We start from the raw sequence: 23,156 nt of genomic DNA on the forward strand, positions 1-23,156 counted from the left end.
ACTACGTTAAGATTGAGGCAGTTAATTACATTTTCTTTGTCAGAGAAAAACCTAATTTACTGTTTCTAAGCACAGTTCACTGTTTGATGAGTGTATTTCATGATGGGGATTTCCAGCTTAACAAAAAGCACCCAAGTAACCGGGCCAGTAGCAGTAGCGGATTGTGGTAAAAATATTTGACGAGTCAAGAAGTCTACGAGGTAGAGGCACAAAAGGATCAGAAAGAAGAGGATGTATCGCAATTAGGTTCTTTCATGCAGTTGCCCATCAATTTTTAAAATGATAAAAAAAAAAAAAAAACTCACTTCATCCATAACTCAAATCTTTTGTCGGTCGAGTTTAATAGCTATGGCTAATCCTCTACATGATTACAATACTGATGAATTAAGATTTTCTCATCTTTTTGGTTTCCTTCTATATGTTGAAGGAGATTTTTGTTTCTGTGTGAAAGTTTTTGGATTACTATATAGATTAGAAGCACAGATAGTTGACATAAAATGCTAAAGGATAACATTTTCAGATAAATTTCTGCTGGCGGCCTGGCAATAACAAATTAAGTTCGAAACAGCCCTTTAAGGATCTGCAATCAAGCTTTAAAACAGTATCACCCTTTGTTTTTAAGGATACATAACAACGAAAATTGCTGTCCATTGCATTAGAGGCAATAGCCAGCCTTAATTGGTTGATCAATAGCTTCTTCTCTTGATGATTTTCCTTCTGCTTTTAATTCTAACAGATCCTCTACGCTTGTTCTCAACTTTCTGCTTTTTTGCTTTTTGTATTTCACCCTTGTGTAAACCTTCATCAAAAAGTTCATCGCCTTCCAATTTCTTTCTCTTCAGTAGTTTCACAAGCCCTTCGAGTGCAGTATCAGAATCTTCACTTGTCATTAGCTCCTCTGCCACTTGCGCAGGAGTGACCTCTGTGTTTTCTATCAGGTCTTCAATTTCTCCAAACAGTCTATGATAACCATTAACGCCCAAGTAATTGGAGGCCAGCACCCTAAACCCATGAGGCGTGCAGTAGGACATGTGAATGTGCATGTCCATGCGTCCCGGACGCAACAGAGCAGGGTCTAGCCTGTCTTTATGGTTGGTAGTAAATATGATGATTCTTTCATCCCCACAACTTGACCATAATCCATCAATGAAGTTCAGTAAGCCAGACAGTGTCAACTGTATCAAACAAAAATAATTAGAACGACTAATGTTATCAACTAGTTAACTACACGTCGTAATATTGACGATTATCAGAGTTAATTTGATGAACTGCACATGTCAATGTGGTATAGGGATCAAAAGATTTGGCTTCTAAGAAGCAGTTCAGGACATGATAGGATATTTTTTGGGTTTTAGTGATTTGTGGTGATGGCCTTGAAAAATGACTGGAGTCCTCTCACTCGTGCTGGCAGAACCTTTCAGTGCAGGGTCTACTTTTTAGCAAAGAATCTCGTAGGGAGTAACTCTATGGTTATACAAAGGTTTCTCATTTTCGAAAGCTTTTTTTACTACTAGACCAATGCTGCCAGACATAATAATTGTTTTTTACAAGGCTCAAAACTGGTGCAAGTATCCTTGTGACACGAGAGGAGAGAACCTTAAGCCAATTACAGACACGATTGCAGCCTATAGCCTTACAATTACGATATGGAGATCCATCTTTTTTCTGCAAGTTCTGGCATGGTGACCAACCAAAATGCTTTTTAAAGGTACATGTTTGGACGCATTACATGAATAATGCAATAATGCAGAGACTTGACCAGAAAAGGTGATATCATATGGTGAGTTCTCGAAAAACACGAAGACCTTTCTACATCTTCCATTAAAGCATCACAAGGACTTTCCACGTCCACTGATAATCAAAAGAGAGTTTTCCATATGACAAAGTGGCTCTACCAAGATTTTTGATAGCGGTGGTTTTGAAAAAGGAGATGAGGGACCCATGGTGATCATGTGGATACATTTCACCTGGCACATATTACAATTTATCCCTACCAACATCTGGACACTCTTTTTTGCCACCAGAAGCATGTGAGGGAAACCTTTGGACTTTCTTTTTTTAATACAAATCGAATTTTCGGCAGTAAAAATATGCTAATTGTAACATCTTCTTAGTTTTTAGTGTGTGAGTTGATGGTGGAAGGATGATCAACTGATGTTTGGGTAATTGAGGTGGTAGTACCAATAGTGCCTGTAATATTTGGGCAGTGGTGGGCTTGTTGGCTTGATAGGATAAAAAAAGAAGAGCATTACAAGTATCTTACTCGATAAAAGATAAGGCAAGAAAGAAAGAATGATATGTACCTCACCTTTGGGGAAAACCAAATAAAAAACAAAATTTACAGCAGGAAAAAATACCTGCACATCATGTTGTTTTCGACCATCTCCATCTCCACGAACCTGTCTTCGATCAGGCAAATCCACGCTACAATCAATATCTTCAATCACAAGTATTGATCTATTCCCAGTTGCCAGCAACAATTTTCTCAGATCAGAATCCCGCATTATATTTGCAAGCTGCAAATCATACACATCAAACCTCAAGTAATTAGCCATGGCAGCAACCAAGCTTGATTTGCCAGTCCCTGGTGGCCCATACAACAAGTACCCACGTTTCCAAGCCCTCCCAACTCTCTTATAGAACTCTTTCCTCCTAACAAATCTATTCAAATCCTCTATGACAATATTTTTCAGGTCTGGCTCCATAGCCAAAGTCTCAAATGTTGCTGGATGTTCAAGATTTACAGACTCCCACTTGATTTCTCCATAGGCACGTGAACTTTGAAGTGTGTGCATCTTCAAAACCCTCACCTTCTCTTTTGCTTCTTTTGCCTTTTCAATAATATAAGGCATGTAAGATCCTAATATTTTCTCCTTATGATTCTTGTGGAAACTTAACTCGAACCATCGTTTCTCGGCTACGACAGGAAAGGGATTGCTGGGGTCTTTCTTTTCAGGTTTTACAAATACCAATCTCCACAGAAGCTCAATCCCTTCATAATGATCAACGACTGTCTCACCCTTCTCAAGATTGATTGTTAAATTCTTCTCTTTTGGGGTTTTGCTAATTTTGAGCCTTTTTGTTGTGGGACTAACCTTAGTACTTAAGTAAGTCTCTGAAGCATCATAGACTTGGTTTCGAGAAATTCCTGTGGACTCCTCAATGACTAAGGTAAGAATAGGAGATGGAGGCTTAAAGAAGTAACGAAGAGTTGATAAAAGGTAATCTCTGATTTGTTGGGGTATTAAATGGCCAAATTGATTGGCCATGGATTGAGCCATCATTATTGAACCAGCCATGGAGGCGTAGGCAGCCAACAATGATGACGGAGAAGTAAGTTCTTTGCTAGAAAACATGGTTGCAAACTTGGAACAGAGAAAGCGGAGTGAACACACGAAGTTAAATGAGAGATACATGCTTCATTCTTGGAAAAGAAACCCTTATTTATACTCTAATATCCAAATAAAATTAGTCATCAAGGAGATTCAAGAGTAGCTAACTTTTCAAATACAAAGTTGATGACTTTGGACCATGTGTAACATTGAGGATATATGTTTATGTAGTAAATAAATAAATAAGATTATTTTTGTTTTAGAAAAAATAATGGTTGTGCCAAACAAGCTTTTTAACGAAAATAAATATCTTTTGATCCAATTATTAGGTTATGTTTAAATTTTTCAAAGCATTATATGGATCATGTTCCTTCAATGATTTAGTTTGATTTAACCATGTAAGATAATTTTCAATAAGATGCTATTTTATTTTATATATAATTTTTCTAGATATTTTTTTTCTTGTTATTTTAGGGTTTTTTTCCCTTTTTGACATAGATTAATTTAATACCTATTTTAAATAGTTATATGTTATTTTCAGAGTAATTTTTATCTAATCATTATTCAGACTTTTAATCTCTTTATATGAACATATTAATAACATTTGGGATTCTCTCTAGCACTTCTTGTTTTTCTGTCTTCATGATTTTTCTTTTAATTCTAGTTATTTAGTGTAGACAGTATAAATTAGTATTAGAGCCCAACTTTCCTATTGATTTTTCTATTGCACTATGAAATTTTAATGGCCAAAGGTCGTGGAGTAGAGCGTGGTTATGAGGGAGGGGCATGATTTCTAGATATGGAGGTTTTCATATAAGAGCGCAACAATAGTGAACTAATAATTGAGGATTTGCAAAGGCAGGTTATATAGTTGACTCATCGTTTGACAAATCAAAATATGAAGGATACAAAGATGGATGATCACGACTCCATATCTAGTTTTGAGAAACCATATCATGAGTATAATCAAATAAGGCAATCTTATGGTCATGATGATTACCATGGAGACTTGGGTTTTTGAGTGGAACTCCTTGAGTTTGCAGATACCTTGCAAGCCCAGGGATTTATCGGTTAGCTTCATGAAATATAACAAATCTTTGAGTACAAAAAGATTTTGTAAAGGATGAAGGTTGATGCAGCCAAACTTGTATAAACTAAAAGTTATGAGCATTTAAGTAAGGATCTTACATAATTAAATAAGGATCTAACCCAAATAGATTATGTGGATGACTTAACGAATATTTTTATAGACTAGTAGGATGAGTCTAAGATGAAAAGGAGGTTTGGTCACGTTAGACTAGGTAAACAACTTAAGATTGCAATAACAGAATATCCGATTGCTAAAATATCAAGCTTAAATTCTTTCAAATGATTTTATATGTAGTTTTTCTACGGGACTGTTGGATCTTTTTGGATTAGGAATTAGGCTCAGATGTTTCTGTTTGAGCCAATTTTGTAATTTTTCCTATTTTTTTATTGTTTAATTCAAATTTTTGTTTTAATTTCCTTCTTTCTTTTGGATTTCTAGTTGTTTTATTGTAAAGGTAGGATTTTATGGTCTATTTATAGGTCTTTCAAACCTCTAAAAAGGCGGATTTCATTAGTTTTATTTTAGAGAAAAAAATTACAAATTTAAGGTTTACATCTATAACCCTTTTTGCTATTAAAAATGTAATGTTTTTTTTTGTGTTGTTGCCCTTATAGCTTTCGTTTGTATGAAAAGTGAAGTTGATTGCTGTTATATTGAAGGGTTAAACCTCTATATGGTGAGGGTAGTTAAATAAAAATTATGAAAGGTAAGGCAAGCTTGATATATGTGACCGAAAGAAGATGAAGAAGAAGGACCAGTTCTTTTCTTTCGAGAATATTCAGACCTTGTACTCAACTCCATATTTTAAGACAAGAGACAAGATTTGCTAACAATTAAACTGAGGAATTTTAACAAGTAGTGGCAAAAATGATACGTTAAAGACTAAAGAGTAGTTGATGGTGTTATACTTTGATGGTTATAACAGTCTCAAGATTCATGTTTTGTGTCTTCAGTCATTATGGATCAATGTTGGAGGTTATTGACAATTATTAACTATGGAGAAAAGATAGGTTATAGGCACTGCTAGTGTCATATCAGAAGGCCATAATACCTAAAGAGCACGCCCCAATGACCAATAATCAATTGGTCAACCTAAAACCTACTCATCAACAAACCTTGGGAAAAATTTCTAGGCTTGCATTTTTTGTTTTAGGTGTGGAGAGCTTGGGAATCATGCTAATAAGTGTTGAAAGCTTGCAAGTCATACAAGCAAGAATTTGTTAATAGAAGATGAGCCCAAGGATGAAAAGAGCGAAGCAACTGAAGATCCTATTAATGATAATGATGGTGATGAAAAAATTTTATATGGTAATGGTAGGGCGACTTTAGTTATCCAAAAGAGTCTGCTAACCTAATGATGATTTAAGTGATGATTGGTTATAGATTAACATATCCCACATGACATGCAAGATAAAGAAGACGATGTGTAATCTAGTAATTGATAATGATAGATGTGAGAATATGGTATCTATAGAGACTATTCAAAAGTTAGAGCTTAAAATGTATAGCCATTATAAGCCCTATAAATTGACCTAGTTAACGAGAAGAAGTGAGGTAATGATAGAAAAATGATGTTTGGTTTTTATTTTTCATAGGCAAAAGTATTTTGGTAATATATGGTGTGATGCATTGTTTATGGATGTATGTCATGTATTATTAGGCAGACCTCAGCAATATGGTAATAATATTATGCATGATAGGCATCACAACGTATACACCCTAAGTGTTAATGGGAAACTTATTGTGGTGAAGTATAAAAGAGAGGAGGTGGTTTTTATGGATAGACCAAACAAGGGAAATGTCTTGACTTTTTATGAAGGTAAAGACTAAGTGAATGGTTTTACCTTAGTGCCTTTAAATAGTTTTGTTGATGATATTGGTGATTAGTTCAATGAAAGTTCAGGTGGTGTTAACAAAGTCTATAAATTTAATGGTAAAGGAATTTCCTCAATGTTTACCTTTTATACAAGATATCCAACACTAGATTGATCTTATTCAAGGTTTTTCCCTACCAAACACGCCAGTGTATAAACTCATTCCTAAGAATTCCAAAGAGTTGCAATGCTTGATGCTAGAGTAGCTAGAAAAAGGATACATTTGAGAGGGTATAAGCCTTCGTGCAATATCAACCCTTTTGGACCCAAGAAAATATGGCATATGAAACATGCGTGTGGATATTAGATATATCAAATATATCACTATTAAGTACACATACCTATTATGTACTGGAATGGTATGCTAAATCAATTAGCTGGTTCTAAAATCTTCTCCAAAAATGATTTTAAGAGTTATCACCATTAGATTTTGATTAAGCCAATGAACGAGTGAAAGATCGGATTTAAGACATATGATAGATTGTATAAGTATATGATGAAGCTATTTGGACAATCCAATACACCTAGTACCTTTATACAATTTTATGTACCATATGTTGAAACTATTCATAGGAAGATTTGATATGGTGTATTTTGATGACATCTTGATTTGCAACCTATCCTAGAAGTCATACCTGGAGCACCCATGAGCTATATTTGAGACTTTAAGGTACGAACATTGTTGGTTAACTATAAGAAATGCTTATTTTGTACTAACACTAGCATTTTTCTAGACTTTGTTGTTTTTATTGATGGTGTGCAAGCTTATCAAATCAAGATGATAGTTATTATGAAATGGCTCATTCCCAATATTGTTAATGATATGAGGTGTTTCATGGGTTGGCCTTTTTCTATAAGCAATTTATTTATAATTTTAGCTTTTTGATTGTACCTATCACTAAATATCTCAAATTATGTACTTTTTAGTGGATAAAAGAATGAGAAACCTACTTTTAGTTGGTGAAGTAGAAGATGACCGAAGCTCATACCATTCCTTTTTTTTATTTTGACAAGTTGTTTAAAGATATTTGTGATGCCTCAAGTTTAGTTACTAAAGATGTCCTTAGCCAAGAAGGTTGTCACATGACATTATTTATTGAGAAGTTTTCAAGCTTATAGAAGACTAGTTATAGTTTAATCATTGTTTAATTATTGAAGCATTAATGACATTACTTGGTGTAAAAAGAGTTCATCCTCATTAGAGATAATAAGACTATGAATTATATTAATAAACAATTGAAATAAAGTCATGAGCATGTTAAATAGGCATCTTAATAATACACTTTATCCTTAAGGCACCAATCTGACAGCCTCATTAAGGTAGTCAATGTGTTAAGTAAGTGGGTCATTCTCCTCACTACCATAAAGAGTTTACCATGTTTTTAATTACAAGTTATACCTAGGAGATCCTTCATATAGACAACTTTATTTTGAAATGGATATTGATAGTAATCAAAGTGAATATGTGCTTTTTAATGGCTACTTGTTTTATGGTTTATAGTTGTATGTTCTAGAATGTTCTTTTTGAGAGAATATTATTCATGATTTGCATTGTAAGGGCCACATTGAATATGATAAGCCATTAGCCTTCTTCTTTTCTAATTATTATCAGTCTAAATTGTTGGGTCAAGTGGCACAATTTGTGAAGAAGGGTATCATATGTCAACGGTCTAGTGACACTCTTACCAATATTGGTTTGTACACTCTATTACTCATACGAGATGCTTTTTGGTTGGATGTTAGCATTGACTTCATATTGGGTTTGCGTCATACCAATATTGGTTTGTACAGTACTCTATTACTCATACCAATATGTAAGCTTTGAATTCTATTCTAGTAATGGTGGACAAGTTTTTTAAGATGACATTTTTTTATTATTTATATAAAGATTATAGATAATTCTTGGTTGCCCATCTCTACTTTAAAAAGGTGACTCGTTTACATGAGATTTCTAGTTTCATTATATATGGTTGGGATAACAAGTTTTGGAAGACTTTATGGAGGAAGTTGGAAACATAGTTGAATTTCAATAGTGTTTACCATCCTTGGATAAGTGGTTAGACTAAAGTAATGAACCAAAGTTTAGGGAATCTTCTAAGAAGCTTAGTGGAAAACAAACCAAAGTAGTAGGATTTTGCCTTGTCACAAGTTAGTTTTCCAATAACAAATTCAAAACCCACACCATGAAACTTAGTCATTTTGAGGTTATCTATGGATTGAACCCATCAAGCGCACTTGATTTAGCACCTATTCTTTATATTAGGCGTTTGAGTGTCAAAGTCGAAGACATGAAAAATTATCTTTGTAAGGTTCATAATAAGGCCAGACAATCTATCACTAACATTAATTTTAAATACAAGGTCCAAGTAGACAATCATAATATAAAAGTCATTTTTAAGGTTAGAGATTTGGTATAAGTTGTGTTTCCTTGTGATTAATTTCATATAGGGTGTACAAGAAGTTTCGAGAAAGAAAGATTGAGACTTGTGAGATACTGTAGAAGATCAATAACAATGCTCATAGATTATATCTTCCTAGTCATTCAAAGACCTTTGATATCTTTAACGTGTAGAACTTGATCTTTTTTTTTCATATATAACTTGAACTCGAGGGTGAGCTACTCCTAACCTGGAAAGATAAATGTAAGAGATTCTAGAGGAGTTGAGTTGTTAGATATTGATTTGATGGTGTTGGATTACATGTAATGTTTAGCGGATACATTTCATGAACCAAATTGATAAAATCAAGTCTAAATGCGTCAAACAAACTTTTTGATAAAAATAGGAAGAAGTTTGAACCGACTATTAGACTGGATTGAAATTTTATTATATGGTTCTATAGGTCTTTATTTTTTATATGAGTAAACTTGTTGTAACCAGCTAAGATTATTTCCATGCCCAAATTAGACTTACAAGATACTATTTTGGAATTTTCTTTATTTTCCTATATAATCTCAAAACTCTTTCTTATTTTTCCTAGTTATTTTAGGGTTTCTTTTCCTTCTTAACTTGGGTTGGTTTAGTACTTATTAAATAGCTGTAAATTATTATAGGGTTTCTCTTCCTTCTTAACTTGGGTTGGTTCAAAATGACAATTTTTAAAATAATAAAGAATGACATGAGCAGCTCGTATAAACTTCGTAAAGAAGTAAATTAAAGTTTCAATTTTCTAGGTTAAAACGTAAATGTCGATGTCTACAAAGCCTCACACGCGTGCGCATGCAATATGAAATTGATGTCTAATCTTTTTTCTTTCCAGAGTGAAAAGAACGGTAGAAATAAGTCTCCAATATTTATTTTTGCATAAAGCTCTTCTGAACCTTGCATGATTGCTGCAACTTTTTCCATTAAAGAAGGTTGCGTTTCAAGATTGTGCGTTTGGACTTTCACGTCACCGGGACAGGTAAAGCAAAGCTCATGATTCCATGCTTCTTCATGCTCAGCTAGTATACTGATTTACTCTACTTACACAAGCTCTGAAGGAATATTCGATCTGCAAATATTTGTTGAGGGCTATTAGTTCATAAAATTTAAAATTTTGATTAAATGACATGGTTAGAGAAAGTTATACTGAAATAACATAATTTGTGTTATTAATGTTATTATAGTTTTAAACGTTACATATATATAGAAAAATCATGATTAAAAAGTATGATATTAAATAAATATTGTATTTACAAAATATAATATCTTTACAAAATCGAAACAAGTTAAAGTACTCGTTTATTGTCACTTACCAATTACGTGCAAAATCGTGACGGTCCAAATTATTATGTTTATAATATAAATGTTCAAGAGGGATGCATTCTTAGAAGACAAAGCGAACATGACTTAACTTATAATATTTATAATCTCTATGGATAATCGATCCAACAGTTTAAACAGTACTTGGAGTTGGAGTGCATGACTAAATTTAAATAAAGACTCCTTTATATTTTTTTTATTTGCCAAAAGTCTTTAATTATCATTAAGACAACTTTCTTGAAAACCGTTCATATGGACCATGGTTTGGTGCCTTTCGGTGTTGGAAAGGGACGATCCTCGTCACCCTCAGCAGAAGTTCCTGCTCAAGTCCTGTTTCATGCTTGATTATAAATTTGGACAACGAAAGGTGTCCTGAAGTCTTCCTCCACTGTTTACTACATTCCAAGCTGTTGTTTCTCGGAGCCAACCAGTTTGATGCTTGAGGCTATGATGGTGAAGCTTTGAACTTGTTATTCTTTCATAATTAAGAACAATTCGGTTTCACACTGTTACGATATGATTATATAGCAAACCGTTAAAAGAACAAATTTCAACCTTAAAAGCTTAAGCGATTAGGGGAGGTTATAATATATGATTTATATTATTTTTTAATATATTATCTCAAGTGAAAGTTTTTTGAGCTTGAAAATTGCATAGTCTCGTATTATCTTGTGTTTAATTTTTATCAAATAAATGAGAATTGTGAGATTCGAATTCATAACCGCTTAATAATCAAAACTTTGATATATACCATATTAAAAAATCAATTCAATCTAAAAATTTAAAATATTAAGTGAGGTTTCAAGATATGATTTATATTATTCTGTAACACCAATAAACTCTCTTATAAAATTATATTTATAAAATTATCTAATAAAATTTGAATCCGTTTCAATAATTAAATATAAAATTACCGTTGTTTTTGTTAGAATTTGTATATTATCTACGTATCTAGTATTCTTCTTATCTAGCTTTGCCAAATCAATTTAGTCCATGATTGAGTCTGCAATACATTATGCGAAACTTGGTTTTCTAATTTTTCATCATGATCCTTCTCAGCAGGAAGGCGTTCTGGACGAATTAGATAATGCAATAATTAATGTACGAACATGACAGATAAAAAAGGTGATATCATATGGTAATTAACAGGCCGATAATATCAAAAGAGAGATTCCTATATTAAATAAATGGATACACTTCGATTTTTTCTGATCGAGAGTGTTTTGGAAAAGAGATGGGGACTGCGAGGGACCAATGTACGTGGATACATTTCAATTAGCATGTGGTTTGATTTGTCGCTAGAAACCTTTGGCCACTCCAATTTTTACCACCATAAGCATATAATATGAGCTTTTTTTTGGATGCATTTGCAAGTCCTTTTCTGAATTGCAAAGACGTCAATGAAGGTGAAAACACTTTGCAAAAAAGTACCTACAAATACAATACCAAATAGCACAATATTGGCCCAAATGTTCATGTCAAAAACCCAATTTATTATGGTTTTTGTTGGGATAATTACGCACCAATATTTTTCTCTTGAATCATTCTTCACCTCCGGAAAACAACCATCAAAATGCAAATCGAAATGCCCTTTCAAAGTAACAATTTTGAACAGAAGATAGCTTTTCCGAATTAGAATATAACATAAAAGATTATTGTGCAACTCCAAATGTTTTTTGTTAGAGAATAATATAAATTATATATTGAGACCTCACCTAAAAATTTAAACTATTGGGTTGAATTGGTTCTTTGACATTCAAAGTACTGGGCAGAAATAACATTGTGTGAGCATCCGCAGGACCATCGCAATGCTGGGACTTCACCTAAAAACTTAAGTTATTTGGTTGAATTGGTTCTTTGACATGGTATCAGAGCCTTGATGACCAAGCGGTCACGAGTTCGAATCTCACCATCCCCATTTATTTGATAAAAATTAAGCACAAGATAATGTAGATCTGTGCAAGTTTTAAGCCCAAAGAGCTTTCACTTGATGAGGTATGTTAGAGAATAATATAAATCATATATTGAGACTTCATCTAAAAGTTTAAACTATTGGGTTGAATTGGTTCTTTGACACTTTTAACCTCTTGTTGAAAAAAAAAAAAAGCAATTCTAATTTCCTTACATTTTTTTTTTAGAATATTGCTCAATATTACATCTTATATGAATATTGCTCCGAAGGTGATGAATTGAATTATTTCTTAATGCTCATTATTGATAATTAAATGTATAGATATAATATTGAGTTTTGAAACCTGAATTTGGCTTTGAGATTTCTTGGAAAAAATACACTTTATTTCCTATTTATAGAGAATGAATTTATATAACTCAATCTATATTTCTAGTTTCAAGATTTATCCTTATTGCTACCATAATTTTTTACCATAAAGACATTCAGTAGACCATAAAGAAAGACATTCAGTAGACCATAATTTGCTACCATTCGGCTTGAGAAAGGAATGTCCCTCCAGCAAAGTTCTTGGTCAAGCCTATTGTTTATTGTAAATTTATGTCTTGATTTAAATATTTTCAATTTTATAGTGTTTTTTTATAGCAAAAGTACCTGACCGCCATCATAAAATAAATAAATAAAATAATTATATGAAAGAATGAGAGCCCAACCCAGAAAGACCCTTTTCACTATCGGGCTATAAGGTTGCGGGACCGGACAACACAATGGCCTAAATTTTTCATGTCGAAAACCAATTTCTTATGGGTTTTGTCGAGATATTTAAGCACTAATTTTCCCTTTCGATGCAATCATTCTTCACCTCCAGAAAATAACCATAAGAAATTCAAACCGAAATGCATTTTCAAGTAATAATTTTAGCCTATATGAAGAAAGATTTCCTTTTCCCTTAATTTTAATCATTCCAAATTATGAGTTTGATTTGATTTTAGGTCATTTTAAATGATATTAAATAATTTTGTCAACTATATTAGTTAACATTCCTAGAATTTACCACTTCCAATCTATAACATATATAATGCATATAGTTGAGTTGGCTTAAAAAATTAATATGTGGCTAAAAAGTATATTATATATTTGTACTTTTAGTGGTAATGTTTTAGAGTTATTTGTGATGTAGAAGGGAGAAAAATGCATTGAAGATTTTATTTTAGCTCCTAATGTGATGAATTAAATTATTTCTTAATCCTCTCTATTGATGAAATGTTTTGACAATTTTATAGATTTCTTGGAAAAAAAATACACTTTAATTAGTTCCTATTTATAGAGAAGCGTTTGTATACCCCAATTACCTATATTTTTAGTTTCAAGATTCATCCTTATTTTTGTTAACTCTTATTATTTATTTTCAATTATAGTTTAGACATTATTTGTTCTTTTATTATCTAATTATTTCCTTAATGAATCGAATTATTATTAGAGTAACAACTTTTATTTATATCGCTATTATTAAGTATTATTATCTAGCAAAACAAAAACCTCTATAATTAATAAAATATAAATATCTTTTGGTTGAATTTGATCAATTCCAATTATCAAATAATTCATAAAAAATCAACTAAAGCTTTATTTGTGTTTTTTTTTACATTATCAATCTTTTTTTTTATTAACGTTGGTGTCCGGGCCAGCTTGCGTGCACCTCAACTAATCTCACGGGCCATGAAGTTAACGACCATGTAAGCCTCTAGTGGCCTTGAGGTTTGTGAGACTCGAACTGGTGACCTTTAGGGATCAAACCTAAGACCTGACCAATTGAGCTATCTTTAAAGACTAAATAATAGCTTGTTTTTTCATCCAATTTTTCATTATATTTATGCGTTGAATTTGTACTTTTTTTTGGTTGATAACAATCAAGATTTTATATAAATGTTAGTGCCAAAAAGACTTGGCTAACTAGAAAAGGAAAAGTTATATTTGTGTAAATAGACAGAGATGAGAAAGGAAAGCTCCATACTAAACTAAAAAATTAGAAAGTAAGACTTTTAAAAATCTAGTTTATTCATAGTAAGATGTCTTCAAAACCCTTATATAGATCTAGGCCCTGTATACAAAAAAATATTGTTGAAAATGAAAATTTTTTGTTTGTTCATTATATTCACGTGTTGAATTTTTCTGAATAATGTTTGATATTCTTACAATTGATTCGGATATATAATATGCATGCTCTTTAATTTTTATTTTATTTTTTTTGAAGAAATAAAGGCATTAAGTAAAAATTAAAATTGCAAGAGATCTAAAGGATCTAAATTATACTTCATAGAATATATTTTTGTCTGTAATTCATGTGAAATTTTGTTTAATATGATTGATGCTTTAGAAAATTAATAAAACATTGCATGATATAAGAAACAAAACTACAAGACTCTGAAGCAAGGCTAGGGTTTGTAGCTTGTACGTAGTAAAGAGAGTACATGATATTAAAAAAAAGTTTTAAAGTAATTAGTTCATATGCATGCTTGGTACACAGAGTCATATCATACTAGTCAGTATTTTTGTTTTTCATCATCAACTTCAATATTGTCTTAGACACACTCAATTTTCTTCCTCGTTTTCTTCCTCCTTATCAATTTTTTCCACATTTTCCTCCTCTTTGTCAACTCTTGATTCTTTCTCATTCATTTTAGCCATGGCTTTTTCCTCTTTTTCCTTCTTTTTATCCACGAGAAATTCAATTAGCTCTTTGAGCACGGTCTCAAGCTCATCACTCCTCATAAGCTGTTCTGCCACTTCTGCTGGGGTCACTTCTGCTGTTTTAATCAGCTCCTCGATCTCTTCAAATAAAACATGATCTTTAATTCCAAGATAATTAGCAGCAAGAAACTTAAATCCACAAGGAGTGCAATACGACATGTGAACATGAACATCCATGCGTCCTGGACGCAACAATGCTGGGTCTAGCTTTTCTATGTGATTTGTGGTGAACACTATAATTCGCTCGTCGCCACAGCTAGACCATAATCCATCGATAAAATTTAGCAATCCTGACAATGTCACCTGTGCAAGGCAGATAAATCATATATATAGATTTAATAATGTTTATGATCAAACAAGATTTAGTCAGGGAGCATTAATATGAGTTAAATTGCAATTCATTGACTAGCAACATCAAGGTTGACCATATAGTAAGAAGTGATGGTTAATTGCCCTTTTGAAGGGTCATGGAGACTGGAAATTTGTGGCTCTAGTGATTGAGAAAGGGTCATAGGATGACCATATAGTAAGAAGTGATGGTTAATTGCCCTTTTGAAGCGTCATGGAGACTGGAAATTTGTGGCTCTAGTGATTGAGAAAGGGTCCTAGGATGACCCGGTCAAATAATTAGTAAGATTTCATGACATCTTGGAAAATTTCATGTCATAAAAGTGAGAGTTGGTGGGTAGTTTTTGCAACAATCGTGTAGGATCTACAACATTAAAATTGATCTGGGAATTGATCTAGCCTAAAACTTGCTTGTGAGTAAAGATCAGTTGATTCAAAATGATTCGGGTAATTTAATATTCAACTTTTTAAAAAAAAATAATGACAACTATTACGAAGTAATTTTTTTTTATTTAACCCGAGTAAAATTTTAAATTGATAAATCACCAAGTTTACATTTCGAGCAGGTAAAAAGATGTCTTTCTCGAGAATTTAAGGTTGCCATGTGACAATGTCAACAACCCTGCTGATTTTCTGTCGAAATGTAGTAGGTATTATGGTACATCCATATCCTTTGAAACTTCCTAGGAAACCACCTAGTTGCTTCCGATTTCTGATGATATTCTGTGTATGTCTACCAAAACTGTTCAAGCTCCAAATAAGTAGAGCCATAAATTCGATTTTGCCGATAGGATAAACAAATTAATTCCTAATTTTTCATTAATCTGATCCTCTCTAAGCCAAATCACATATAGTAAACTAAACAAATCAATTACCGGGATTTATTAATATGTTTGAAAGTGTGGTTGCGGTTGCTTTTCAAAGTGTTTTTCACTTGAAAATGTATTAAAATAATTTTTTTATTATTTTTTTAAATTATTTTTTATATCAGTGCATTAAAATAATCTAAAAATACTAAAAAAATATTAATTTAAAAAAAAACTTTTTTAATTTATTCAAAAATAATTTTAAAACACAAAAATAAAGCCAAAAAGCAGTCAATAATAAACGAATTCCTAACTTGGCATTTTGGTCCACTTATTGAACCTGGTTTAGAGGGATAAAAAGAAAAAAGAAAAAAGAAAAAAGAAGCAAGATACTCTAGGAAATTAAATGGACAATGAAACAAGGAAAAACTGAAGCCTAACCTGTTTTTGTGGAGGATAACCAAGACCTGGCGTAGCCCTTTCTTCAGCGATTCGATCCTGCAATTCAATGGTGCAATCTATATCCTCCACCACCAATATTGACCGATTTGCAGTAGCAATAAGCACTTTCCTGAGGTCGGAGTTGCACCTCACCTCAGTCAACTCCAAGTCATAGATATCAAAATTCAGATAATTCGCCATTGCAGCAATCAAGCTAGATTTACCAGTCCCTGGTGGTCCATACAACAAATACCCTCTTTTCCAAGCCTTACCAACCTTCCTGTAATAATCTCTCCTCTTAACAAACCTTTCAAGATCTTCCAGGATTTTATCTTTATCTTTTGTGTCCAGAGCAAGAGTATCAAATGTTGCAGGATGATCAAGATTCACTGGTTTCCATGCATCAGCTAAATTTCCATACATGTGCTCGTAGTCAACTGTGAAAATCTTCAATGTCTTCTTCTCCTGCACCATGGATTTTGCTACTTTGACAATGTAAGGAAAATAAGATTCAAGAACCATTTCTTTGTGTTCCTTAGGGAAACTGACTTCGAAAGACCGCACTTCTGATCTTAGTGTAGCGGTATGATTAAAAGAGTTGTAGTGGTCTTTAGAATCAACATGGGTACAAACAAGAGCCCACTTGAATTTAACATCTTGAAAGATATCGACGATTTCTTCATTGCGGTCCATTTTGACAGTGAACTCGTTTTCTTTCTCCGGTTTGCTTACTTTGAGTCTCTGTGTTGATGGAGAGATCTTGCTTCCCAAATAAGTCTCTGCTGCCCCGTATATTTCGTTGTAGGTGTATCCATCGAATTCATCAACAACCATAGTGAGTTGGGATGAGAAACGGCCGAAGAAATTGCGGATCTTATAGAAAAAGTAGGCTTGGAATTCATGGGGCATGAAGTCTTGAGCTATAGATCTAGCTAGCATCGCCGTAGCCGCAACAGAGGCTGCGGTGGATAGAACTATCTTTGCGGTGGCTAGTTTGGTTTCAGTCGATGAAGAGATGTCCATGGTATTATTATATATGGTATTGTCTGGGGCTGCAAATTTGATTTGTGGATTTCGATAGGTGTAGTTTGGGTGGTGCTTTGAAAATTAAATATATGCGAACCTTGCTAGCAAAATGTGGTGAGGAAAACTAGCTAGAATGGATGATAAGATATTGGGGAGGAAACTATATATAGGTGTATGAGCTAGTGGGGAGCCGATGAGTCTTTCTTCATCTTTTTTCGTGATCATGAAGGAATCGACGACTTCTGGTGGAAGATTATTATTACAATTTCATAGAACCATCCTAGGTTCTTCCTTATGGGAATGGTCCGTGTTGTCTTTGTAAGTTTTCAAAACTCTTACAAAGACAAGGAGAGTGGCTTTGGTAGATTCCCACCCCCCCCCCCACCCTCAAAATAGCAAACCTTATCAGATTACTCCCCAACTACTATTAATTTGTTCAATTGGGTCCCCAATATATCTTTAGTTGTTCCCTTAATTTAAATATTATAAATGTGTTCGTCCTGGGCGTTAACAAAAGAATCTAATTTTAGGAATGACAAGATGGGGATCCAAATGAATAATAGTTAGGAATCATCCTGAGAAGCTGTTAATAGTTGGAGGACTAATATGAAGTTTGCCCCAAATTGAGCGGAAAACGTGGTATTTCCTACCGGTCAACCCTGCGGTTCAAGATTTACATCCAAAATGCCAGGTTTTAGGAGACATGGATCACGAGACAAGGTCCAAGCTTAAAAATTAATGGGCTACGGAATGCACATGGGATTCAAAGTGGTCAACTCATTGTAACCATACGAGGTTCAGTCTTTTTGGATTCTTAGCTTTAGATTTTATATATATATATTTTTTTAATTTGACTTGGAATTCTAGTTATTTTACCTTGTTAAAGTAAATTTTTGATTTATTTAAATAGTTATAAACTCTTAAAAAAAAGACTACAGTAGACCAAAAATTTCAGTAATAAAATTTCAAATAAATATTTTGACTAAACACCATTTTCCATAGATTTTTATATTCTTGTACATGTTGAGCTAAATGAAGAGATAAATTTAAAAAGTTGTACTTTTAACTTTTGTTTCTGTTTTTATTTACTCCAGCGGCTCAGACAAATGAATAGCTAAAATAGTTATTCATCCTTTGAAGAGCCATTTCTACATTTCTCTGTAGAAATGGCAAAAGAAAGCAGAAGGAAAGAAACTTGTAAATTTTAAAATCTTGTATTGTGCCTCACCCTTCTCTCAAATTTAGAAAAACAAGAATCAATTATTCTCCGGTTAATTAATAACATCGGTTGTGTTAATTAACTGAAATTAAAAGGTATGCTTGTTTAAAAGCTTTTTGTATTTTCTCTTTTATATCTCTTGATTTTTTAGACCTTTTGTTGTTAATTTGATATTTGTGATGATTTTTATTTCTTTGTTATTTTATGTTTTTTATATGGGTTAAGGAAGACGATTTTTATTTATGTTGTTATCTTTGACAAAATTAAGAGAAAGTAATAATGGTAGCTGATATTGATAAAAATATAGAGTGACATATTTAAAAATTATTTTTGATTTTCTGTTTTAATTTGAGGTCAATTATATTTTGTTTTGTTGAAAATACAATTAAACCAGTATATCAATCCTCTTTTAGTTCTAAAAAATGATCAAATTGTAATGTTAAAACAAGTAGGAGGCAATGCTTATTATTAATTCACATGTATGGAAACTATAAAATTGCTAGACATTGAATGTGAGCTTCTTTTACATTCTCTTATAAGGTTTTAACTGAGTTTTTTTTTTTTTAATGTAGATGGATTCAAATTTTCCAAGCTCTTTTACCAACTTTCTTATGAGTGAGTCAGAAGATATTATCTCTCAATCAAGTGATTCTAATCAATTAATTGATGACTTAACATACTCGAATTTAAATGTCCATACAATAAAAAAATCATAAAGAAGTAAAAACTTCTCACCAGAGGAAGATTGTTTACTTGTCTCTGCATGGCTAAATACAAGCAAGGATCCAATTACAGGAGTTGAACAGCAAACAAAACAGTTATGGGCTCAAGTACATACTTACTTTATAGAGAATGGAGGAAACTTGAATAATCGTTCCCAAATAAGCATCTCAAGTAGATGGCAATAAATAAATAGAGAAGTCAGTAAATTTGTTGTATTTGTCACTCAAATTGAAAATCGTCAGCAAAGTGGAATGACCGAAGAATCAAGGGTGATTTTAATATTTATTTTCATGTTAAATTATTTAACACATATTTTAACATTATTTAATTTCTCTAATTTTTTACCATATTAATGATGCTCGACAAATGTATGCTTCTTGCGTTGGCAAACGATTTCAACTAGACCATTGTTGGATTATCTTAAGAAAAGAACCCAAATGGCAATTTAAGCGTGCAAGTCAACATCAAAGGTAAAACAAGAAACAAAAAAGTTGTGTCAATGCAAGTCCGGCTTCATCAGCTCCATCTACCCTGATTCTGTTAGTTTAGGAGAAGACAGTGAACCGTTGATTTATCAAGATAGACCAATTGGTTAGAAGGCTGCAAAGGAACGACTTAAATGTAAACAAAGAAAAGATAAAGTTGGGGAGATAACTGTAACAAATCTCTTACAACAATTTAAGGATATTCTAGTTAAAATTGAGGATCATAAGAAACAAGATAGAAAAATTATGTTAGAACAACAAGCTATGATGATTCAATAAAGTCAAGAGAAACAAGAATTGGACAGGATTGAGAAAGAAGAACAAATTATAAAAATGGATATTTCTAATTTGGATCCAATTTTTGCAGCATATTTTCAAAATAGAAAGTTAGAAATTATGCAAAATAGGAATTTTAATTTTTAATTAACTAGATTGATTTATTGTTTAATGTAATGTATTTTTAATTAAATATGTAGAAATTTCTTGGTTATTTTAAATATATTGTTACAAAAATGGTATCAATTCATAATACTTTTTTGAAGTTTTTCTAACACTTAACAACAATAAGTAGGATTAATTAACTTAAAAGATAACAACCATAATGCAAAAAAAAAAAAAAAACATAAAAAACTTGAAAGTTATGATGGCATAAGAAGTTCAAATCTAATGATTATACTCGTTGCTATATTGTTCCCACAAATGTTCAACCAAATCTTCTTGTAGTTAAGAGCTAGTTGCTCTATCCTTGATTCGATTATGAGTTTGAAGAAAATCATGTAGTTATGGTATTTCACCATGTGACACTGATATAAAAGAATTGACTTCATGTTCATGGTCAAATCCAAGGTTCATTGCTCTCCTTCATCCTTAATAATCATATTATGCATTATTATGCAAGCTTTCATAATATTTGCAAGCGTTTCTTCATCCAAGTATCGAACAGGTCCACGTACAATTGCAAAACGAGATTGAAACACCTCATATGCCCGCTCCACATCCTTTCTTGCAGACTCTTGCTTACTTGCAAAATATTTTCTCTTTGCTCCTAATGGTCTTGGGACTGTCTTAACAAAGGTTGACCAATTAGGATAAATCACATCTGCTAAATAGTATCACATTGTATATTCATGCCCATTAATTGTATAATTGACAGGAATAGTACGACCTTCAGTAAGTGCAGCGAAGATAGGTGATCAATCAAGAACATTAAAATCATTTAATGATCCAGGCATTCCAAAAAAGGCATGTCATATCCAAAGATCTTGTGAAGCCACCGCCTCCACCGCCTCTAGAATTATAGTTGGTTCACGATAATGACCAATAAACATCCCATGCCATGCAATTATAGTTGGTTCAACAATTGATTCATGATGAATTTTAATGAAATATAATAAAGATTTGAGAGAAGAAAATGACGAGAAAAAATGTTAAGGTATATGAGAATATTTATAGATGGATTATTTTTTCAAATTTTGAAATCTTAGAATGAATTTTTTAAAAAAAAAATTGAAAATCAAAATTTAAAATGTTGGCGGTTTTTTTCAAAGTTTGAATTTGAATTTACTTTTAAAAAATTAAATTTTTAACAATAACATATAAAACTGAAAATTAAAAATATTCATATAAATAAATTTTAAATTATATCTTTTAAATTTCATATTAATTCATTAATTTTATATTATTTTTATAAATTACTCATATTAATTATATAATTAATAACATCATAATTATATTACATATAAAATACCTAAATTAGTTATATAATTATATTAAAATTAATTATATTGAAATTAATTTAACATAAAATATATTAAAATATAATTAACTTTTCTAAATAGTTTTTTAAATGCTATATTTACACTATTCAAAAAATTATTTTATCAAATTAACTCTTTATATAGTATTTCCCGAGATGCTCTCAGCGTCAAAATCAAATCTCTTGTGGCCCATGTTTTTCTACATCCGGAATGAATATATATATATATATATATATATATATATATATATATATATATATATATATATATAGAGAGAGAGAGAGAGAGAGAGAGAGAGAGAGAGAGAGAGTAAAAGATGCAAAAAACGAAGAAGAAGAAGAAACATTATATATAGAGTAGCATTATAATCCACAGTTGATGATGTCTTACTCCAAGATAACTTCATTGTAGACTAATGGGATAAAGTTAAACCCAATAATAATCTTGTTTGTGCTACATAAACAATCATATAATTTATTATTTGAATATTAAATCATATGCACATTTGATCAGAGGCTCATTTCTATAATGGGTTAGTTCATTTGTAACTAAATAAAATTCAGATGACTTTTAAATTAAGCTTAGAAGATATTATTTAAGCCAATTTTATTATTATTATTATTATTATTATTATTATTTATCTTTTTGGATTTTTAGCTTTAGATTTTATGTTTTTTTTCATTTAACTTGGAATTCTAGTTTTTTTTTTTTTATCTTGTAAAAGTTAATTTCTGATGTATTTAAGTAGTCATAAACCTCTCAACGAAAAAACTAAAATAGACCAGAAAATTCAGTATTAAAATTTCAAATAAAGGTTTTGACCAAACACCATTTTCAGTAGATTTTTATATCCTTGTACTTGTTATATTTAACCCATCAAGACAAATTATACAAAGGACTAGCCCATCCGAGGGTAGAAGCCTGACCATGAGCTTACCGAAAGGCACGAGCCTGGATAGGAGAGGCCAGGCCAGGCCACAAATATCTTAGTGCTTGACTCCTTTTTCCAACAGCTTCACCTCTGTCATCTGAAAGCACACTCAGGGCTTGCCCAGCGGATTTAAAACAGCAGGCAAGAACATCCTTGCTTGGCATAAAGATAAAATCTGCTAAATCCAGCTTGTTCTCCTTCTCACTACAGCTTCGATAGCAACAACCTCTACCTGTCATTTCCAAGAATCTAGAAAGGCAACGAAAAACTGTAAAAGTTAGGCACCAAGAACGAATTATTAAATCATGCTGGTAGCACCTATCTTAATCTATTACGAGAACATGAAAACATGATCCAATTCAGTATTTCTGCTTAAAATTGTGCACTACTATTCGACTTCGTTTCTTCCTGTTCTTCCTTTTCTTATCAATAGTTTGATTCGGTGTTACTTTGGTTCTTCCCTTTAAGCAATCATGTTCAATATCAGATACTCAGCGTGGATACAGACACTTAACCGCTAGAAGTGTTTAGGAATTTTGAAATATAGCCGAGTCTGACATGGGCAGGGTACCAGAGTGCCAGACACGCGTGCACAAGGACAGCTCGCAAGGAAAAGAGTTCAAGTTTCAGATCTTCATTCTCTCATTCATTTCTCATCTCTGATTGTTTTTCATTACAGCACTCTTCTTTTGTCGCTCCTCAATTTCTTCCACCACTTCCT

General features: G+C 32.2%; 2 protein-coding genes across 2 annotated transcripts; both read right to left on the reverse strand.

Annotated features, from left to right (window-relative positions):
* Positions 1–487: 487 nt before the first annotated feature.
* Positions 488–3,489, reverse strand: LOC7495497 (AAA-ATPase At5g17760). The gene is made up of 2 exons (XM_002310226.4): positions 2,358–3,489; positions 488–1,175 (listed from the first exon to the last, which is right to left on the reverse strand). The coding sequence occupies exons 1-2, from the start codon at positions 3,414–3,416 to the stop codon at positions 687–689; spliced, it is 1,548 nt and encodes a 515-aa protein (XP_002310262.3). The 5' UTR covers positions 3,417–3,489; the 3' UTR covers positions 488–686.
* Positions 3,490–14,329: 10,840 nt separating this feature from the next.
* Positions 14,330–17,606, reverse strand: LOC7495496 (AAA-ATPase At3g50940). The gene is made up of 2 exons (XM_002310225.4): positions 16,295–17,606; positions 14,330–15,002 (listed from the first exon to the last, which is right to left on the reverse strand). The coding sequence occupies exons 1-2, from the start codon at positions 17,315–17,317 to the stop codon at positions 14,541–14,543; spliced, it is 1,485 nt and encodes a 494-aa protein (XP_002310261.2). The 5' UTR covers positions 17,318–17,606; the 3' UTR covers positions 14,330–14,540.
* Between the last annotated feature and the right edge of the window lie 5,550 nt (positions 17,607–23,156).

This window comes from Populus trichocarpa, chromosome 7 (assembly GCF_000002775.5).
Source record: "Populus trichocarpa isolate Nisqually-1 chromosome 7, P.trichocarpa_v4.1, whole genome shotgun sequence".
Lineage (NCBI taxonomy): Eukaryota > Viridiplantae > Streptophyta > Magnoliopsida > Malpighiales > Salicaceae > Populus > Populus trichocarpa.